The following is a 21,344-nucleotide window of genomic DNA, read 5'->3' as shown; positions in this document are numbered from 1 at the left end:
ACGCATCCAGATTTGCTGTGTTAGCTTCTTGGGATGCATCTCAGTCAGTGCCAGTGGTTTGAAGGATCTGGGGTCCAACACACATGCGGCATTCCCTTGCCAAAAGAAACTGGAATGAAGTTTCTGGAAGGCACAACATTTTTTCAGTTGGCATGATAAGGTATAGGGCTATTGTCATATTCATTAGCCGACTTGTTCTGTAATTCCTAATACCTACCGCTAAAGTGTGAATGAGAAGAGAAATTGAATCTGTGTTTGCAGCTCGCTCATCGGGAGAACGGGACACGGCGACAGACACTGTATCAGTAAAGTGGGTGTCAGCCCTCCTCTGTATCTTTGAGAAGCGCCCAGAATGTGGTGTCCCGTGGGCACCAACTGAAGAACCGTGCGTACTCACCATGACAGCAGCAGTGCAGGGACGGCCCAGGCAGAGCCGCGGTCTGCGAGTCAGGTGGTGAGCGCACGCTGCGGCTCCATCTGGGTGGGAGCCCTGTGACAGTGGGACAGTGTCCCCTCACGTCCTCCTGTGCCTCCGAGAGCAAGCCACGTGCGCAGGCCGGTGCTCCAGTCTGGCTTCCGAGGGTCAAGGGTGTGTGCGTCCCCGTGCGAACACTGTGACGGCCGCCGGGCTCTGGGGCGTCTTGCTCGTCACCGCCGGTCCCGGGTGTGGAGACATGTGGCAGCGTCTCTGGGACAGCGTGCACGTGAGGGGACGCCTACAGATCTTTCCGTTCCAGGGCTGAGATCTGAGCTCTCACGCGCATTCTTTCCAGAACGGTATTTAACGTTTCCTTCTGTGCCCCTAAGCAGTGACCACGTCCCGGGCGGTCACGGGCGCTGATGCTCCCCACCACCCCGAGGCCCCGTGACGACTCTCCCTGTGCAGCCAAGGAACTGAGGCCCAGAGCGGCCCCCCGACCCAGGCAGAGCCGGGAGCCAGCGGGTGGCCGGGCGAACTGAGCCCCACTCGGTCCGTACCGCCTCTCCTTCTGGTCCTTACACATCTGTGAATGGGTCTGCTTAAAACTCTGAGGCCTCTCTGCAAGCAGTAAAAGTCACTGGTGTGCCCAAGGCACACACCGCCTTCAACCTCTGCGTTACTTCAACGTGTCGATCGGCAGGGCGCAGAGAGACAAAACACGGGCCTGTCCCGAAGGACACAGTGCCTCCGGATGTGAAACAGGAGGAGGAGCCAGGCTCAAGGACACCAGGCTGTGACTAACTACAAAACTTTTCTTGGCTTTTTTTCTTTTTTTTTTGGAGATATAATTCCTATGCCATCAAAATCACCATGTTAAAGTATGTAATCCAGTGTTTTTTAGTATGTTCACATAGCTTTGCAACCATCACCCTAATTCGGGTACATTCTCATCACCCCCAAAGAGCCCCCAGACTTGTTAGCAGCCACTCCCCACGGTCTGCACTCCCCCCCCCCCCCCCAGTCCCTGGCAATCACTTACCGACCTTCTTTCTCCTCGGATTTGCTCATTCTGGGTGTTGCACGGAAATGGACTCACCTAGTAAGTGGCCTTTAGTGCCTGGCCTCATGCACGGAATGTCGTGTTCTCTGGGGTCCTCCAGAGTGTGGGAGGCGTCAGCGCTTCAACCCTTCCCGGACTGAGTTATATTCCCTGTGTGGATGGACCCGTGTGTTTGTCCACACATCAGCTTGATGGACGCGCCCTTGGCTTGAAAATTGTGTTTCTGGGAAGGCTCCCTGTCAAAATAAAATTTTAATTCTGTCAGGTCCTTTGTCTTACATCTGCTAAGGATTCCAGTTCATTCTGCCTCAAAGGTTTTATGACAACATCCGCCACTGCAACGAATCACGCAGACCCTTCCTCCGCTGGAGCGCCGTGGGGCCAGCGGATGCCCCGTGGCTGGGCCTGAGTTGGGGGAGGGCTGGCCCACCGCCCACGGGGCTGCAGCAGGCTCCCGTGGGACGCGCCCAGCAGCAAGACAGGAGGACGCATGCATTTCTCTGAGCTCCTCCCCAGTGCTCCTCTCTCCCTGCCCATATTATGTGGTAGGGGAATCGGGGTATTAGTTCCTATTGGGTTTGACTTTTTCCCTCCCGAGTTGTTAAGTCTGTCTCTGTGGCCGTGACAGGCCGTTCTCTCGAGACTTAGGCTCACGAAAGGCTTTTCCTAAAATCTATCTTTGTCTCTTTTCAGGTCGACCCAGTGTTTACAAGGGAAGTAAAAGCCAAAGTAAAGAGGTGAGTGGAAGAAGCGAACAAGCATTTTGCAGGAGAGGAAGCCCAGTGGCCAGCCCCTCACCCCCATCCCCATGCTTGCGCCGCACTCCCTGCACCCAGGTTCTGCTCCCGGCACTCACGGACGCCGCCTCGTGTAACCTCCCCACGACCCCAGGGGCTCCGGGCGCTCTTACTCCCCCCACTCGACAGGAAGGATGCTGTGCTGGGAGCGTGAGCAGTGCCCTCGGGAGCGGAGATGCCCATCCTCCCTCGCTCAGGGAAATGCCGATGAAACCCGCTTTGAAGTTGTAATTTCCACTGATCACATTGGCAGAAACTAAAAGACCTAAGGTATCAAGTGCTGGGTAGTGCCCGCTGCAGACGCTCCAGAACACAGGCTGAAACACGGGGCTAATTGCTCACGTAAGAAGCGGCCAGATGTGGTTGGCCCGGGACCACATCCTTAGGGTGACAGGTGGCCCCAGGGCCCCTCCAGCACATTCCGAGTGTTCAGCGGGGACCCAGGAAAGGGCGGGGACCAGAAGGGTCCCCTTTTAGTTGGTTTCCTCACGGTCCCCCAGGACGGCCCCTCCATGTCACCGGCCACCGTCAGCACAGGGGACTGCGAAGTACTGATTTCACCCCCATAGATACGTGGGCGTCTTTATACGGCTCAGAGACCCAGAGCGCTCGCAGGTAAAACCGTAGGCAGTTATGTGAGTGGTGGAGAGGGTGTTGGAATTCTGGGCGCTTCTCAACACGAATCAGTGTTGCTGGATAAAAAAAATAAGACAAAACCCGTATGATATGTCCGCTCCAGGCAGTGGACACCTGGGTGCTTGTTGTATTCTCCATTTTAGCATTTCTGTTTCTGTTTATTGTATGTCCATTACTGTCCCTATTAGTATTTTTTTAAACAATCATTTCAGAAATGGTCGCATTATTAGAAAAAGTGGCCAGCACCTTATGTTTGACTTCCGATACCTGGGGGGCATGATTCACAGCGGCGGCGGCTCACCAGGGGCGGGGAAGGGCAGAGACCCCCCTCCCCATACTGTGCCGTCCGTATGCCGACTTCTCCATCTGCAGAATTACTGTCCTCCCTCCAGCCACCCCCCTTCCCCCCACCACAAGACTCCCAGTGGCAAAGAGCTGTCCCTGCTCCTGTTTCAGGACGGCTGGGGTGCGGCTGCTGGGAGAGATGCCCCAGGAGGACCTACACGCAGCGCTCAAGAACTGCTTCGCGGTGGTGAACAGCTCCGTGTCTGAGGGCATGTCCGCTGCGATTCTGGAGGTAATGACCCAGCCTGAGTCCTAGAGGCGGGGCCAGGAAGCGCCACGTCCCTCCTGTTCTCCTTTACGAGGCGGTGTCCTTGTCAATCAAGGTCTGCGGCTCTCAGAGCCTTGGAAAGCAAAACAGCCTTTCTTTGGAACCTCAGAAGTAGTTTTTAAGTTCTGAGACTTAAAAAAAAATCATTTCATTTCTCTTTGCCATTTGTCCTTGGCAGCTACAAAATAAAATGAAACTAGATCACCTCTCTGACCCGCTAAATATCTTAGATGGAAGGGCGCTTTGGTTCTAAGAGGTGGGGCCAGGAAATGGGATGAAGGTGTGTTTGGGCAAGAAGTCTCCTTCCTCTTGATTTTCTTCTCCTTTTCAGTATGCTCTATAATCCCAGCATTCAGGGGACAACAATGGTGGGGCTTGCACGTGTGGCGGGGGGGCGCGCACCATGGAGCAGGGGTGACGGGTGCACGGGGAGGGAGTGCGCAGAGCCGCGAGGGGAGAGCTGATCCCCTCGTCTAGCATTCGGCTCCAGAAAGGGCTTTCCTTTCTCTTGTTTTGCGGTCACATCCTTGCGGGCTGGACTCCCTTTCAAGAACAAGCTCGGCACAGGGTGGCCTCCGTTCGCTCCGTCCAGACCAGTGCTCAGTCCCGGAGCTTGCCCAGAACATTCGGTCACGAGTCACAGCATGCGTGTGGTCACGAGCGGTCACGTACAGCTCTGAACACGTGCCACGCACGCGGCAGATGTGCCTAATTAGGGACTAGCTCACGATACAACCTGCTCGAGAGAAGGAGGCTCCAGCCGTTGCGCCCCTGGGCCTCTGAAGCGGTTTCACGTGTTCTGTCTCACTGGGGGAGAAATGCATGCTTAGAGCGAGGCCATCCTTCCATCCTATTTGTAACATCCATTTCTTCCTTTGGACACTAACTGAATTTACTGCACTTGCTGGCAGAAGGTACAATTTAGTGTTTCACACAACACAGTAAATCACGAAAGCAGCCCCCCAAAAAAATCCTCCCTAAACTGAAGGACCGACTATTGTCTCATGCCTAATATTTTCTGTGGCCTCCTTTAAAAAAAAAGCAAAGCGCAAAACCCAAAGCAACACCGGGAGCCAGGGGTACGAGCTGCACGTCCACGCCTCGATGCCAGAGCGTGCAGTGTGGACCGTGACCCGCTCATCTTCAGGCCGAGACCTCCATCTGAGCTGGCGGGTGGCGTCGTCCAGCCACAGGAGCCGCGCCCTTCGCCTTCGCACCCCACCTGACAGCTTCAGAAAGGCACGTTCTTACCCCACTCGTCCTTGAGCTAGTGCTGAACTGCTCCTTTGTATGTAAATACACATTTTCTTGCTCAAGTTCCCAAGAAGAAGTGAAGTAGAATTCAGGAATGATTTCATCACTGGCGCCCAGCGCATCTCACTGCGGATGAATTGCTGTCAAACCTCATTTCCTTCAAAGGCAAGGCAGCTGTTAGCGAATGTGACTGTCTTAAATGTTGATGTTGTGCTCCTTTTGCAAACTCCAAAATAACCTTTGGGTTGAGGGTTTTGAATGAAGCTGATTTCAGGGGAGTGGTCTGGGTGCATTTCATTAGAATCTATTCAGATAACCCAAGTGGTTAATCACAGAATGAACGCATATCACTTTTGAAGGAAGGGATCTTTCGACCTCCCAGAATTAACTTTGTTTTCTCATGGAGGCATATAAAAATCTCATTTGCTAAAATACATCTCTTACCGAGAAACTCCAAAAATCAAGCTCGAGCTAGAAGTGTGGGCAGTAGGGTGAATATTCCTACAGCGAAATCTGTGGTTTCCAGTTTGGGCTGATTGTGGAGTTGCATCGAATGAAGTTGAAATAATACAGAAAAGTATGTTCTTATCTCAGTGCCCCCACCCGGAACACGCACGCACGTGCACACGCACACACACGCGTGTGCTACCCTCCCGGTCAGTTTCTGCTGCCCAGGGGGAAGGAAGGCCATATTCTAAAGCCAAGAGTAACAGGAGAATTCTCGGCTCTTAGCTTCAGGGCCCAGACCCTCGTGACTGAAGCCTCCCTGCAGGGCTCTCCGAGCACAGCTGTGACTCTGTGCCCTCTTGGCCATGGCTAGTTTCAAAGTGTGTCGGGTGTGTGGCCCGGCTGTGTCCTTCCCACTTCACAGAGTGAAGGGCCTTCTGAGGCATCACAATGAGAAGGGTGTCACAGGCATTTAGAGCGGGGTGAGGGGGAGAGGCCTGCAGGGAGGTGAAGTATTTTTCAAGGCGCAAGACTGTCTCTTGCATCCAAGAGTTGCTCCCCAAATGCCCTGGGCCTCTGCGTTGAGAAGCTTTCTAACCCCGGCAATGTAAGATCCGAATGCAGCGCATTGTGTCAGGGGACGCTCGGACCCGCCTCGTCCCCACCTGACAGGCAGCGGTCCCTGTACTGGACACACGCTAGTCAAGGCTGTGAAAACCCAAGCAAACCTCTCCACGAGAAAATCCGGAATTCCAGAAATCAGAATTCCCTCCGTAAATGCAGGTGACGGTGCCCACCCTTCACGGGCCGGGCTTCACGGCTTTGGCCGGAGGGAGCCCCGGCAGCTGCATCTGGAGGCGGATATGCACGTGGAGGGGAGGCAGGGTCTCTGGAATCTTCTGGCAGCTCTGCAGAAAATGGGGCACGAGCTACAAAGCTTCCTTCCAAGGTGGAATCAGAGGTTTCCATCCACTGATGACAGGTGGAGGAGCTCCCGCGGGGAGAAATCGGATGCGGGCGGACCGAACCCGGCACAGACACCGTTCACTGTCGGAACCCCAGACCCAGGTCTGGACTGCTGGCCACCCCCATGCGCTGCACGAGCCCTGTCTGCGTTCACGGGTGGAAAGCGCGCGCAGGGTACACGCGCCCATCTCCCTACGCCGTCGAGCACAAGACGCCGCCTCCGGGCCAGGTCTTGTCCGGACCCACTTTGCGCCCTTGTCTGGCCCTGGGACCTCACCTTTCTTCCAGGCAGCTTGTTTTTAAGGAGGTGACGTCACGCTTTGAGAAAGCGATGTAAGAATCGATCATCAGATTCCTGAGTGCCATGTCTTGGCCGTATGAAAACAGCCTTCCCACCCGCTTCTTCCTTCTGAAGACATTTCCTTTCCTCGCGACAGTTTAGTTTTGAAGAGAGGACTTCAGAGTGGGTTGTCTGTGAATACACGACATCAGGCCCCCTTTACGTAGCTTTTGCCCCGCCCCCAGGCCTCGGGGACGTGGAGCCTGGAGCCTGGAAACAGTCATCGCATTACCTGTGCACTCTTTCCTTCCACCGGGGTGTGCTGGGTGCACGCGCTGGCTCTGGGCTGGGCTCTGGAGACACAGCAGTGAGCAGGACACAGAAAAGTCCTGGATCCTAGGGAATTTACGCCCTTGTTTGGAGCAGAAAGAAGGAACTGGAAACCGGAAGCGAGGCCACCCATAAAGGAACATAATAAGCTCTGGGCAGGAAACGAAGGGGGGCGCCGTGCGACAGGGTGGGAGGCGAGGCCATTGTCAGCCGTCGGGGAGGGAGTGCTGGTCAGTGGTGAGTGTGAGCCGAGGGTCCAGGTCCTAACTCCCAGGACCTCTTCTGGACACGGGGTCTCTACAGAGGCCGTCACGTTAAGAGGAGTCATTAGGGTGGACCCCGAGCCACTGTGCGGGGTGTCCTGGTAAGAAGAAGGGATTTGGACAGACAGGCGCGCGCAGACCCAGGAAGAAGACAGCATCTCCGGGCCGAGGAGGGAGGCCTGGACCAGATCCTTCCCCACGCCCTCAGAAGCAACAGCCCGGAACCTCGCTCTCGGACTCCCGGCCTCCGGAACCGGGGCGGCACCTTCCCTGGTTTCAGCCGCCCCGTCTGCGGTGCCGTGTTTCCCGAGCACACTCCTGCAGCGGGAGCGTGGCCTTGAACTCGGCCCTGAACGACGAGAAAAGCCTTCCCGATCTGCGGGAAGAGAACCGCTGGAGGGAACAGCAGGAATACTAGTGGAGGGACCAGGACCAGATACATTCCCGGTCCGTGCCTGGTGCTCTGCCTGATTGTGAGCCGCCCTCCTCCCAGGAGCGACGGCGTGGCTTTCGCAGAAAACATTCCCAACCCACCACAGCGGCCATCCCGCAGGAGACACTCGCCACGCGAGGACACGTGTTGCGCGACCTCACTTGTCCCCGATGAAGGCGGTCTCTAGTAAGTGCTATTTCCATACAACCAAGACAAGGCATTAAAGAAAAAGCCAGAAAATTTATCACCAGACCGAAAACAAAGACATTTTCGAGATAAAGAAAAACTCATTAATTTATGTTCTATGACATCACCACACTTGCATTTAACATTTTATTTGATTTAGTACTGTAGCAATAAAATGTTAGCAATGGAGTATTCACTTACTGGGCAACTAAATTTATTGAAAAACAATCTGTGAGCATGTCTTTTATAAACCGTGATTTGGGGCTTTTGTCCCTGACTACAGGGCACACTCTGAATAAATTCAGAGGTCTTTTGCACTTTTTAAAATGCTTCTTTAATACAACGATTTTATTGAGATGTAATTCACATAACGAGCATACATCTGTCCACTCATTTAAAGCATCAGTGCAGTCAAAGTGTGCAATTCAGGGGTTTTTAGTACATTCCCATGTTGTGAGCCCTCAGCATTATTAATTTTAGGAAACTTTTATCACCCCAGAAAGAAATCCTGGACACATCCTCAGTCACTCGCTGTTTCTCCCCGACGTGCCCCCCACGCCAACACCAGTCTACTCTCTGTCGTTCAGATCTGCCTCCTCCCATTTCCTATAAAGGGATAACCCAAGTGGTTATCTTTTGGGGACTTTTGGGACCTGCTTCTGTCACCCACATAATGTTTTCATGCCGCAGGATGCGTCTGGACCTCATTCCTTTGTATTTGTGAAATACGCCATCGTACAGACACACTGCCTTACGCGTCTGCTCACGGGTTTGTGGACATCTGGGCTGGGTCCACTTCCTGGCCATGATGAATAATGCTGTGAGCATCTGTGTACAAGTGTTTGCTTGGCCACATGGTTCCGTTTCTCTTGGGTCTGTATCCAGGAGTGGAGTTGCTGGGTCCCGTGGGAACTCTGTTTAACCCTCTGAGGAGGAGCCACACTGTTTTCCAAAGTGACCGCACCATCTCATAGCCCACCAGCAGGTTTGGACTCACAGAGTTCAAACCCCTGCTGTTCAAGGGTCAGCTGTGTATAAAGGAACCAGGATTCAGACCGAAGCAGGAGAGCTTCAGAGCATGCACTTTAAGGAAATTATCATCATTTTGACTTAAAAGTTTAAAACCCAGAGAAATAAAAAAACAGTACAATGAGTAGCTGAAGACCCTTCACCTATGCTCACCTCTGTGCTCCATCTCCCCCATCACCTCTCCCTGAGACTGACAGACAGACAGACACACATGTACACATGCATTCATATGATACCTCAAATGTAAGTCCCCGCCTCCGTTCCACATTTATATCCCCTTTTTCCACAGCCATACCCCGGTTCCCAAAAATGTGGTCAGAGAACATACTTTTTATGACTTCAGTCTTTTTGAATATACTGTCTTATTTATTTGGATTTAGCACATGATGCATCCTGGAGAAGGAACTGTGTGTACTTGGGAAGAATGGGTCTTCTGTAGCCACTGGGGGGTGTACTGTAAATGTCAGGTTAAGTGGGTTAGTGCTGTTCAGAGCTTCTGTCTCCCTGATGGTTGTCTGTCTAGTTGTTCTATCAGTTACTGAGAGTGGGGTTTCGAGAGTTCTTATTATGATTAAACTGCCTGTTTCTCCTTTCAATTCTGTCAGTTTTTGCTTCAGGTCCTGTGGGGCTCTGTCCTTAGGCGTGTGCACACTTATAATTTTTATGTTTTCCTGATGTATTGATCCTTTTCTCACCACGAGATGCCCCTCTTTGTCTCCAGGAACAGTTCTTGTCCTCATGGCCATTTTGTCTGCTGTTAGGATCACCAGGGCAGCTCTGTGGTTACTGTTCACAGGTATATTTTCTCACCATTTTACTTCCAAACTTTTGTGTCTTTGAATCCAAAGTGTATCTCTTGTAGGCAGTGAATACAGTGAGTCTTGCTATTTTTACCCAGTCTGACAATTTCTGCCTTTTGAGTGTGGTGTTTAGTCCATTCACGTTTAATGTAGTAACTGCAATGGTTGGTTTCCATGATTTTTTTATGTGCTGCTGGATTCTGTTTGCTACTCTTTTCTTTAGGTTTTTATGGAGAGAGTTAGACATGAGGATGGCCTGTGGCTTCCTTTCCCATGCCCTCTATCTCATCCTTTGGTATTATTGTTGAACTTGTTTCATAACAATTACTTGGAATGTTTCTTTCCTTTTCTGTTATCTGGAACAGTTCCTGCAGCACTAGGATGATGCAGTCTGATGATTTTGCAGAATTCCCTTGTGACACCGTCTGAGATGATCCTTTTGTTGTAGATGGTTTCCCGGATAACTTCTTTCTCTTCTAGAAATTGATCTGTTTAAGCTTTTCTACTTCTACCAGGGTTAATTGGTAAGAAGCATTCTTCCTGGTAACTACACATTTCAGCTAGGTTTTCAAATTTATTTGCAAAGACTTCTTATCCTCCTGTGACTGTAAAATTCTTCTGAGTTTCAGTGGTCTGTTCCCGCTCGGTCTGTCTGGTTTTGCTTTCTCCTTTCTCGTGATCAGGTTGCTGGTGACTTCTTTATTTCACTGATTTTTTTTCGGAGAAAATCTATTTGGATGTATCAGTTGCTTTGCTTTTGCTTTCTACTTCATTAATTGCTACTTTTATTATTGCTTTCCTTCTACTTCTTTGGTTTGATATGTTGTTTCCTTTTTATGGCCTTTTGTGTCAAGCAAGGCTCTCCTACTGTGCAGTACCACCTCACTATCCCCCCTCAACCAACTGCTCCCCTCACCTGAGCCTCCTGCGTCCTGCCATTTCCAGGTTGATAACAAACATTTGTCCAACAAGTGGACAACGAATGGACAATTCTCTGTGGTGCACAGCCTTCCATGTAGGATGGGTGCTCGGGGAGCACTGGTTGAGCTGATACACAAGCGAGTCTACACAACAGGAGGGCTGAGAATAAGATCTTCTTTGCCTGAGACAGGGATTTAAACTCTGTTATCTCTCAGGATCGGCTGGCTGGTCCTGCGATTCTCTGGTCGTCGGTTTCATAAATCCGCATTTGTCTATCTCTACATCTACATCTGTAGACAGCTCCTCTCGATCTCTGTGTCTGCCACAGATTCTTCACAAATACACTGGTGCTTATCCAAAATCAGAGGATAAATGTACCCTTTGAGTATGAAAATGCTGTGGGGGCCGCCTGCAGCAGAAGCACCCTGACATGTCGATCACCCTCTTTCTGAGCTCTGCCCTGGCATGAGATGGTGCGTGACAGGCAGTCTCAAAGGTCTCACTCGTGCGGAGGACGTGGCAGTTAGTTGACAAATGTCTATAAGTGAAATCACAGTGTGTTGCGCTAGTTTAATGAGTCAGCAACGCACACCGTGTGACAAGTGAAGAGACAAGCCACAGGACTCCCAGCATCACTCACCATCGTTACGTTACGACCTCGTGACTGATGTAGCTGATGTGCTAGGCAGCTTACGCCACAAACCACATAATGGTATTTGTGCAAAATGACATCTGAATTTTTCATGTGCTGCCTAGAGGACAGTTTAGTCCTTCATTCCCAAAAGATGCAACCAGGACCCAGGGAGACATCCAGGACCACATCAGTGCGCTTGCTACCTCAGCGGCTCCTGGGTGGCCCAGGAGGATCGTGGGAGCAACTTCACGAATGCCGGATTGTGGGGCAGAGCAGGGTGCGGTGGGGGCCCGGTCAGGGTTCCTCATCACTCCAAGTGATAGTGCTGCACTCTGAGGGCGACGCCCACCGTGTGGGCCCGGAGCAAAGAGAGTAAGACCGAGATCTTCATTCAAGACCGAGGCCTCTTGATCCTGGCCCCATGATGTCTTCCAGGACGCCAGACTGCACCTGCAGTATGTCAGAACCCGGGCCACCCAGGAGTCCGGAAGCCCTTGTGACTGGTGCTGGGATGTGGCCATTTCAGGTTACTTTTCCCCTGTGCTGTGAGGTGCCTCCTTCTCAGGTGTGATGACCACTCGAAGATCCCAGACATGACCCTACAAAATGACAACGGAAAATCTGACTTGGAGACCTTCTGTGCTCTTGAAACACCAACAGGAGAGCCTGACAGAGAGACCCATGATCGCTGCGCTGGAGAAGCAGCTGGGCGGCTGGCGAGGAGCAGGACGGCGGGGACTCTGATCCATGAGTCAAACCAGCTCTCCCACTTTCCCCGATGGTGGGAACAGAACAGGCTCAGAGGCGGGCCGACAGCAGGGCTATTGCCAGCTCTGCATTCTCTAGGGCCTGGATCTTAAACTCAAAGTAGACTGGGATGACATAGGGGAAGAAGAAAGAGAAAACCAGACGAGCCTACCGAGACAACAGCCGGCGGTTACAGTGGCTACGGTGGACAACACTGACTCGGAATTCATTCAGCATAGATGCTTCCAGGGCGTTGGCTCCACGGTATTGACTGAGCATCTGCTGTGCGTCACACCGTGCTCTGGGTGCTCGGCTGTTGCTGCAGGTGGGTAAGTTACGTTTCTGAAAATGGAATGTCACCCCTTCGTGACCGAACGTTTATTACATGAAGGGAGATGCCACAGGCAGAGTCAGAGTGCCTAAAACACACTTCCGTAGAGTAACAGCCAGATTATTGGTCTGCTGTTGGCGCCAGCCAGTCAGTCCTGCCCGTGGACACCAAGTTGCAAAGGGATGTCCCTCTTATGTGCTGAAGGGCACCTGCCGTAGGAGGGGTGAGTGGTCCCAGGTCCAAGTAGCCCCAGGAGGTGCAATGTAGGAGGCCAAAATAGAGCCTTCCAGGTCGGGCTCCCCAGAACCGCAGGAGAACCAGAGAGATGCTGCCTTGCTGGGGAGGTGAGGCCGACTCTGCCCGCTGGGCTCTCGGGCATCTTTTGGGGTCTTGATGCCAGTTTGTGCTGGGCGGTGGATGCCATGTGCTGATCCAGACCACGGGGAACGGAAAGCCTGCTTAGTGAATAATCGGGATGATAAATCATGCTCCTTCTCACTCTTGTCTGTGTGCCAGAGAGACGTGCCCGATCCTCCCGCACCGTTCAGGTGGCTTGTGCTGGGGGAAAATGACTCGTGGGGAGTAATGAGGATAATTAAGGATGTGTTCTCCAAACTGTCACTGCACAAGTGTTAAGAGGACATTTGGAGAGAGGGGGTTTCTTTGTACCATTGCGGTAATCATGTCAAAGTTTGCGGGATAGAGCTCTCCAGAACCAGCAACAGTAAGTAATTACAATGCAGTATGTACTTTGAAAGTGGAATGTTTCGATCGGGTGAGGTGCCCGAGGTCCGGCGGGCATAGATGTTACTCTCCCCACCCGGGCTCATCGCGCCAGAGAAGCTCTTGATCACCACCCCCCACCTGTCTTCTTTCTCCTGTCCCCAGGCGATGGATCTGGAAGTCCCCGTGCTGGCCAGGAACATCCCCGGGAACGCGGCGGTGGTGAAGCATGAGGTCACAGGGCTGTTGTTTTCAGACCCGCAGGTAAGGAAGGGTTTGTCTGGAACGGTTTCCATCGGCATTTCCCTCACCAGTCCAGCATTCCCATCTCTTGGCCAGTGCCCAGTGCCGCCTCCCGGGGGCGGGAGCCCTGTGTGCAGCATGTCGGCTGTGGCCACGGGGGCAGCCGTGTGACCTGGAAAAACCTAGAACAGAGACCCAAACACAAGACCTGCTCCTGTTCCTGATTCTGCCTCCGACGAGCGGCATGGCCTTGAGCATGTCAGGTCACCTCTGAGATGCTTGGGTTTCTGATCTCCAAGCAGGTGCTCTTCAGAAACAACCTTAGATTTCTAGGACACCTACTGGTTTTCAGAAGATTGCCGTATATCTGATCATTGTGAAACCTCAACACAACATAGAGAATAAGCCAGTACTTCTGCATATGCATCACATCCACGTGTGTTTGAAAATAATGTATGGGATGGTGCAGCGGAGGGTGGGCAAGGCCAGGGCACACGCGTGTGTGGGGACCTCCAGGAAGTGTGTGGAGGGGTCTGGAGGGGGCCCGTGTGTGTCTGCCTGCAGCTGGCCCTTGGGGACGGTGGGCAGGGCATATGGCCTGGCCTGAGTCTCTGAGCTCTGTTTTCTCCTGGACAAGCAGAGCTCATCATCCCTGCTGCCTCCTGGAGGGGTGATGGGGGCGGACGGAGGGACACACAGGGCTGTGTGTGTTCACGGCACGTGGCCGGGGCTCCGGGCCTGCTGTCACCACGGGAGAGACATGGCCACAGCCGCCACCTACCATCCGGTGGCAGGAAGTAAGTCTCTGAGGCCTGAGCTTTGTCCTTTGAGTCTTTAAAAATTAGGTGCTGTCTACCAGCATCTTTATTAGAGCACAGGTTATATTCAAGAGTATAGGGATTTATACTTAAAAATTATTGTCGAGTCAAATAATTGAAAATTCAGTTTTCACATTTCCTGCAGCGGACGCTTAATCCGAGACAGCTTTCCCTTTCTCTTGCTATGACCATGCTCACCTCTTTTCCCTGCGGCCCGGGGCGCTGGCTCCCGTGTGACTGTCCAGCCAAAGGCACCCGGCCGCTAACCCTTCCCTTTTGGCAGCAACGCCCGCGAGCCGGAGAGGATCAGGACTGGAAGAGCAGACAGCAGTTATTGTCTTCTTCTCCAAACAAAGGCTTATTGCTTTTTGCCGCCTTCTGGAAGCCTGGAAATCAACACCGCCAAGCTTTTAGGTCAGACAGTGTTGCCTCCGCCCTGGCAGAGATTTTATTTTCACCTCCCCAAACACGGCGTCTGTTTATTTTGTAGCTCAACTCCAGAGGCTCTGACTTTGCCCATGAGTCTGAGCACGAGGACAGAAGCACGCTGGCGGTCTTACAGAGTGTCCGGCAGGGGGGTCCTTCTGACACTTGCCAACGAGTGCCACCCCGGCCCCGACAGGGTCGCGTCCCCCTGCTCCCAGACACGGCGCCGCGCCACACGAAGTCAGGGACTTACTTCGATTCTAAAACATGAACGTTGGTGTCACAAAGGATGTTTAAAAAAAAGAACACTTTAGATTTCACATGGGGGAGGCTGCGTCTTTTAACACACTCTGAGAAGTGCGCTAGACGCGGCTGTCACAGGCAGCTTTCTTTTGTCTTCTTTACGCTCACGACCGGACTCGACGGAGCGCAGGGTGGGAAGCCTGCCTCCAAAACAAAATGCATTTTAAATAAGCCGGCCACGTGGTTAGAGTCACCGCGGACGAGGGGCTCAGGTGCACAAACCGCTGGCTGGCTGCCAGAGTGTGGAAGGTTGAGTTCAGATATGGACCCAGAGCAGCATTTCACTTGCTAAGGGGGGACTCGCGGGCCTGAGAGCCAGCCTCCCCAGGGTGATGCACGCGTGTAAACCGTGAATGCGCTGCCGTCCGAGGCGGATCTGGAGTCGGCAGCTCAGCGTGAGCTCTCCATCCCTGATGGAGACGACAGAGAAACCGAATAGGAAGCGGGGAGTCGCCGGTCGCTCACACCTGCCAGACCCACCCCCCGACTTACCCTCGAAACAGCAAACAAACCTCACACAGGCTTTGCCTGAAGGGCCTCAGTGGTTGTCAAAGGGCATCCCTTATCCTCTTACTTTGTGAACCTTTGTATAAAACTAAACCAACAGCGGGGGCAGAGTCCTGACCTTCCCTCTGGGAGCACAGCCCCTACTCTGTGGCAGTCCGTGCCTGGGCCCTCGCTCCCTGTCCCCTTCCCGGTGCCTCTGGCACCCCGCGGCCCCGGCTGCACAGCCCATGACAAGCTCTGCATCATAGGTGCGGTCGGGGGACAGGCTGCTGCCCACGTGTGGTGTCCTGAGAGCCCACGCCTTCTGGCCGTCAGGTTCAGGTTCGTGGCCAAGCTAGCTGTGCGTGCACGCGCTGTCTCCCGGGGCTCCTGGCGGCTCCGAGTCTGGCCACAGAAGGTGAAAGACCAAGGCTAATCCCGTTAGTGCCTTGGTCAGCCCCGACAGCAGGAGGGAGGTCTTGAGGGAAGAGGCGTGTGGTAAGTCCGTGTGGCTGTCGGGGGTGTGGGGGGAGAACAGAGAAGAAGTGGGTCTGAGAGAGGCTCCCGCGAGGCCAGGCGGCTCGTGCTCTCGTGTCTGGGGCCTGCGGGGGAGACCACGTGCCCCGGGTGAACAAGGGGCCCGCACAGGGCCCATTGCCGGCCGCCCTGGGCCCACAGGCCCGAGTCACAGCCCTTGCCGTGTTTGAAGAGGGGCTGGAATTCCCAAATTATACTTGGATTGTACCCATTCGTAAACGTTGATAATTCAGTCGGCTGTTAGTTTAGACGCTCTGTGGGCCTTCCAACCATCCAACCATCCAGGGGAAGATCTGCTGGGCGGCTACCCGTTAGACATCTGCTCTGGACAAGGCCTGTCCCCTCTCTGAGTGAGTGAGGGATGGGACTGTCACATGGCAGTGACATTCCCAGCGAGGTCGTGTCCGAGGCGGCGTATTCCTAGCTGGGGACCACGTCTTGCCCTCCAGACACAAGAGAAGGCTAGGGGTCCTCAGGCGTCTCGGGAGTGCAGAGTCTCACCAGCCAGAAAGAGGAGTCTGGGCTTCGTGCGACAGGACAAGCGTAGTGGGTTCTGTCTCTGCAAGACGGGGCAGGGGAACTGGGTCCCGCATGCACCAGGTGAGTTAGAGAACTTTCCCTGAGGCCCTGCTACACGGCGGGCACTGAGCAAGGTCCTGGAGTGGAAGCTGGGAGGGAAGAGTCCAAGTCGCGCGTGGGGTTTGGGGGCCAGGCAGGGGGCTCTGGGATAGGGCCGCACAGCCTCTTCCCGAGCACCACGGGCACCACCCCCGTTGGATGTCGTAGGGATCGACTCCTGGGACTCACAGGTTCTGCCCAGCGAGGATGAGGCTGGACCCGACGGAGGGGCCCGCAGGGAAGGGCCCTTGTGGCAGCAGAGCCCCGCGCAGGAAGCTGGGGCGTGACGGCGAGCGTGTGGGGAGCAGGAGGGGCGCAGTGCGCCGCGTGCCGGGCCTGCAGGGAATGAAGGGGACGACCAGGAACCGTGAGGTGCACGGGACGCAGGAGCGCAGTGGGCGCGGTGTTGATGCAGCCCCCGCGGTCTCCATCTCCTGGAGCTGGGCTGTGATGGCCACACATCTTTCTTACAGAAAAATCGACAACATACAAATTAAATGAAGAAGCATCACAGTTGAGCATTTGGAGACAACCTCCTATTTCTGCAGGACCCACGCAGGTGGGACGCGTTCCCTTCCCGGCTGGACGGGGCTCTCTGCAGCCTCCTGGTTGTCACGGGTGCTGAATCCATCTGTGTTCTTGTTCTCGCGGACGTAGAGACCGTGAGCTTTTCCCCCGGGCAGCGCACGCCGGACGTGGAGCGTGCTCCTCAGCGCACGTGACTGCTGGAGCAGGGAGGACACACGCCCCGATGGCCGGGGTACTGGCCATTTAGGGGCTCCTGCCTGTCGGGGCCATTCCCGGAGCTGGCGGTCCAGAGAGCCGTGGCCGCGAGCTGCAGCCGCGTGAAGGCACGGCTGGTGGCTGAGGTCTGAGGGAGGGAGAGCTGTGCCCGCTTCTGACGGGCAGTGTGTGGCCACTCGTGCGGACCAGGACGGCGGCCACCAGCCCAGGTGTGACCGTCCCCCTCCACTGAGGGTTTGTGGGCCGAGGTGGCCGCACGCAGCCTCAGCAGAACAGCGCTGATCAGGAGCCTTTGCAGGGGCTGGAGGCGGCCTCCACCTGGACCCCCAGGTCTGCCTCCCAAAGCCCACTCCCCTGGAGGACCTCTGCCAGCAAGCCTCACATCCGTCCCGTGTCCCTGAGGCACGGCCAGGATGACTTCATGGCAGATTTACTGCCACATCTCTTGAGGGCTCTGCTCGTCCTCTCTGATCCTCTGAGCCCCCCGACGTAGCTGTGGTCACTCCTGTGCCCCCAGGAGCCTTCTCCGGGCCGGCTCTCCGCTCACGGTGTTCCCTCACGTTCTGGCCTTCGCTTGTCGAGACCAGAGGAGGGGGACATGGGTCCAGGGCCGAATGGTCTGAGTGCAGTCCTGTCTCGGCCGCGGACCACTTGCTCTGTGACCCTGGCACATCCCCTGAACCTCTCTCTCCTCCAGTTTCTCTGAGAACGGACTCATGGGACAGCCCCGAGTCCCAGTCCTTTTCTGCAATTCCAAAATCCAAAAAGCGCTTGAAAAGCAATTTGCTTTTTTGGGAGTTCGGTGCCAAAACTCACTTGGCAGCAAACTCGTATCTGAGCTGACGTGAAGTTATTTGTGGCTTTGTTTATCCTGCTTCGCCTGACTAGTCGTACGTTTTGATTTGGAAATTGTGGTGTTTCGTATGGGGCACCGCTTAGAGCCACCGCGGGGCACATGGTGGAGAGAGGGGGCATAAACCCCATCATTAAATCCCCCCATCCTGGATTCTGAACAGCAAGCACGTGACAGATGCTGCTGCTGATGGTGATGATGTGCGGCTGGTCCGACCCCGCTGTCCTCCCTCGGCAGAGAGGAGAGTGGGAGGCTTTCTCCTTGACCCGGTCGGGAGCATTGACGTTCCCACCACGTGGGTCAGAGCCGTGCACTGTCCGTCCCCACCTCATCCCCCTACGGGCCACGTCCCCAGAACACGGGAGGCAGACGAGGGAGAGGCCGGGAGCTAACCCAGGCACAGCCGTTTGCAAATCCCTGCTGGCCAATTATTTACACCCGATTCTCTTCCACCTCCTTCTTTGCAGGAGTTTGTTCAATTAGCAAAGAGACTGGTTCGTGATCCTGTGCTGGAAAAAGAAATTGTGGCCAACGGAAGGGAGTACGTGAGAAGGTATCACTCATGGCAGGCGGAAAGAGACACCTATCAGAGCCTCGTCCAGACCCTCGAGGGAAGCATCGAGGAGTGAGGGCGCTCGCCGGGTGTCACGTGCCCACCCGGGGCCACCGTGGACGCACGGCCCTGGGTGAACACCAGAGACAGAGATCTGGGCCAGTGGGGCCGGTCCGGTCCAAATCACGCCAGTTTCAATGGAATCATCGATAAACAACGTCAGTTATAAGGCAGAACCTCATCCAAAACCTGTCAGGGCTTCCAGAGAACATCCCAGACGTGTCTACCAGATCAGCTCCTGGGGGCTCCTGGGGGCTCCTAGGGGCCAGGCAGGGGGAGGCGGGGAGAGAGCGGTGTTAGCCGCTATGGGACTTAGGGGCAAGCCGCGCAGCACAGACACGTCCCACCTGCCTTCTGATGACCTGTAACTCATTGTTCAAAACCAGCAACTAAAGTCCAACGTGTCCACCGAAAGGAGTCCACAGAATAAAGTGTGTCGCCGTCAGCCCACGGACTCAGCCGCTGTGTGTTCATGTTGTGAGCAGCATCCAAGAGAAACCCCCCCACCCCAGTCCCAGCCCTGAACACACAGGTACCGATGCCCGAGCATCTCCTGAAGGGGGTTTATGCACAATCACCAAGTTAATGCCAAAGTGTAGACGTGAAACCGTGCTTTTCCACAGCATTGTACACGGCTCCAGTTTCATTCTCAGTTAACTCTATGTTTCAACGTTTTGTTACCGGTTTCAGTTTGCTGAGGTCCAGGTTTGAATGATCCAGGAGTAGGTCTCCAGAGAGTACCGAGATACCGTGACCTCCGAATATGGGGGGGGGAAGCACAGAACGGGGCTTGGATACCGTGACCTCCGAATACGGGGGGGGAATGCACAGAACGGGGTGCCGAGATACCGTGAGCTCCGAATATGGGGGGAATGCACAGAACGGGGTGCCGAGATACTGTGAGCTCTGAATACGGGGGTAATGCACAGAATGGGGTGCCGAGATACCGTGACCTCCAAATACGGGAGAATGCACAGAATGGGGTGCCGTGTTTTGCCGCAGAGAGGTGCCGCCTCCCCTCGGCTTCTGGGCCTGCCTCTTGGGTTAGCTCTGCCCTTGCCCCTTCCCCACTATCCCCGGGGTGGTGATGCCACAGGGCCTGCTGGATGGGCAGCTTCCTGGGATCTTCAGCTTTTCCGAGCAGACCGTGCGGGCTCACCTGGCAGCCGGTGCTTGGAGCTGAACCTGCCTGCCTGTCACTGATCCATAGCTCTCGACGGTGTCCGGAGAGTTGCCCTTTATGCATTTTTCCTGTGAAGACACAGTGTCTTCTTCTTCCCACTCCTTGTGTCTCCCCACGGCCCACCCTCACTTCCCTTCTGACCCAATGTCCTCTTGGAAAGTCAGGGGGCCCGTGTGGGGATGACACACGGAAGGCCTCCCTACCCAAAATCCTGGTGCCCGGCCGCATTCCTGACCAGTCACATCAGCTCTTGGGGTTGATGTTGGGTCCAGCGACCCAACATTGCCGCCAAGACTGACGGGACAGCTACTGCCTTAAAGGGTCCATCTGAATAGGGACCGGAACTTCACAGAAAACGAACATCTGAGAAGAGGCTAGGTGATGAGTTTGTATTGAAAAGTGAATCCAGAATGAAGAAGGCGGGTTAAATTCGCCTGATGTTTAACACACTTGATTTATGCTGGCAGAATTGAAACTCTAAGTGCAGGGCCAAGAAAAAGTTCCCACCAACAAGTAAATAACAAGCAAGACAATGCCCAGGACTTGGTCAGTGCTATGCAGAGCTTCTCCTTCCTCTGGTCTGCAGTGTCTGTCCTGTGGTCTTTGGAGACTGTCTCACCCTTGCCAGCTACCTGGTTCTAAGCCGCCAGGGACCCTGCCTATGGTTCAGGTCGCTCCCCAGCACCTGTCCATCACTTTCAGGAAACCCCTCATCTCCCACAAGGTGTGCAATTTTACTTCTCAGTTGATTTCCAAAGGTGGTGGCATTTAAACTCTTTGACCATGAAATAGTAAGAGGGACCAAGTCTACACAGGTATAGAGAACAAGAGGATGTCACTTGGGATTACACCTGGTTGTACTTGACCAGAAATTCAAGGTAACAGTGGTGTAAGCAGGAAAGAAATGTGTGTTTTCTCTCCCAAGTTCAGGGATTAACAGCACGTGTGGTGTTCCCGGGGGCAGGAACTCAGACCCTCCATCCTCTTGTTCCTCCACCCTCAGTACATGGCTGTCTCTACCTCACACAGCAGTGTGGCTGCCCACGCGCTGCCATCACACCTGATTTCCAAGTTGCAGGAGGGTAGAAGGAAGGCAGGAACAGAGATTTACTCATCTCGTTTCTTTCAGGACAATTCCCACCTCTAGTCACACACTGTGTCCCACACCCAGTTGCAAGGGACACTTGGAAATGCAGGCTTCACTCCAAGCAGCCATGCACCCAGTTAAAAACCAGGGGTCCACTATCAAGAGACAAGCAGGTTGCACATCAAGAGACAGTCTGCAGGTGTCGTGGCCATCGAGATAGGCTGGTTGTAGGCTCTGCAGCCCCAGGCATCCTACTTATTACTAACCACTGGGTACCTTTTAATGCCAAGAGAAGTGTTTTCCACAAGGTTTTAATTTACTTTTAAGGCCATCCAGACACGGCTCACCTTCCCTCCCCAAGATCTCATTTCTATACAAGCTCTCAGCCACTGCAGTGTATCCATTAGTACTTCTCACCCTGCAGCATCTGAATTAAAGACTGAGTCAAAGATCACATGGGTTTTTCACTTGAATCTCCTACTAAAAAATGTTCATTCCCACTGGGAGACGCCCGACAGACCCTGGAAGACACAACAAAGCGAGGAAGCGTACTGACGATGTA

At 54.1% G+C, this 21,344-nt stretch overlaps 1 protein-coding gene across 1 annotated transcript in view; it reads left to right on the top strand.

Annotated features, from left to right (window-relative positions):
* The window catches only part of GLT1D1 (glycosyltransferase 1 domain containing 1), a 73,205-nt gene extending 54,187 nt beyond the window's left edge, over positions 1–19,018 (top strand). The window contains exons 9-12 of the mRNA XM_035016815.1: positions 2,175–2,218; positions 3,371–3,491; positions 13,037–13,135; positions 18,367–19,018. Of these exons, the coding sequence (XP_034872706.1) occupies positions 2,175–2,218; positions 3,371–3,491; positions 13,037–13,135; positions 18,367–18,528 (426 nt within the window). The 3' untranslated portion in view covers positions 18,529–19,018. The remainder of the gene's footprint in view (positions 1–2,174; positions 2,219–3,370; positions 3,492–13,036; positions 13,136–18,366) is intronic.
* Positions 19,019–21,344: the final 2,326 nt, after the last annotated feature.

The sequence above is a fragment of the Mirounga leonina genome, unplaced genomic scaffold, assembly GCF_011800145.1.
Source record: "Mirounga leonina isolate KUSES-001 unplaced genomic scaffold, KU_Mleo_1.0 Mir_171, whole genome shotgun sequence".
Classification (NCBI taxonomy): domain Eukaryota; kingdom Metazoa; phylum Chordata; class Mammalia; order Carnivora; family Phocidae; genus Mirounga; species Mirounga leonina.
The sequence above is the reverse complement of the archived record's forward strand: the minus strand, read 5'-3'. Positions and strand labels throughout refer to the sequence as shown.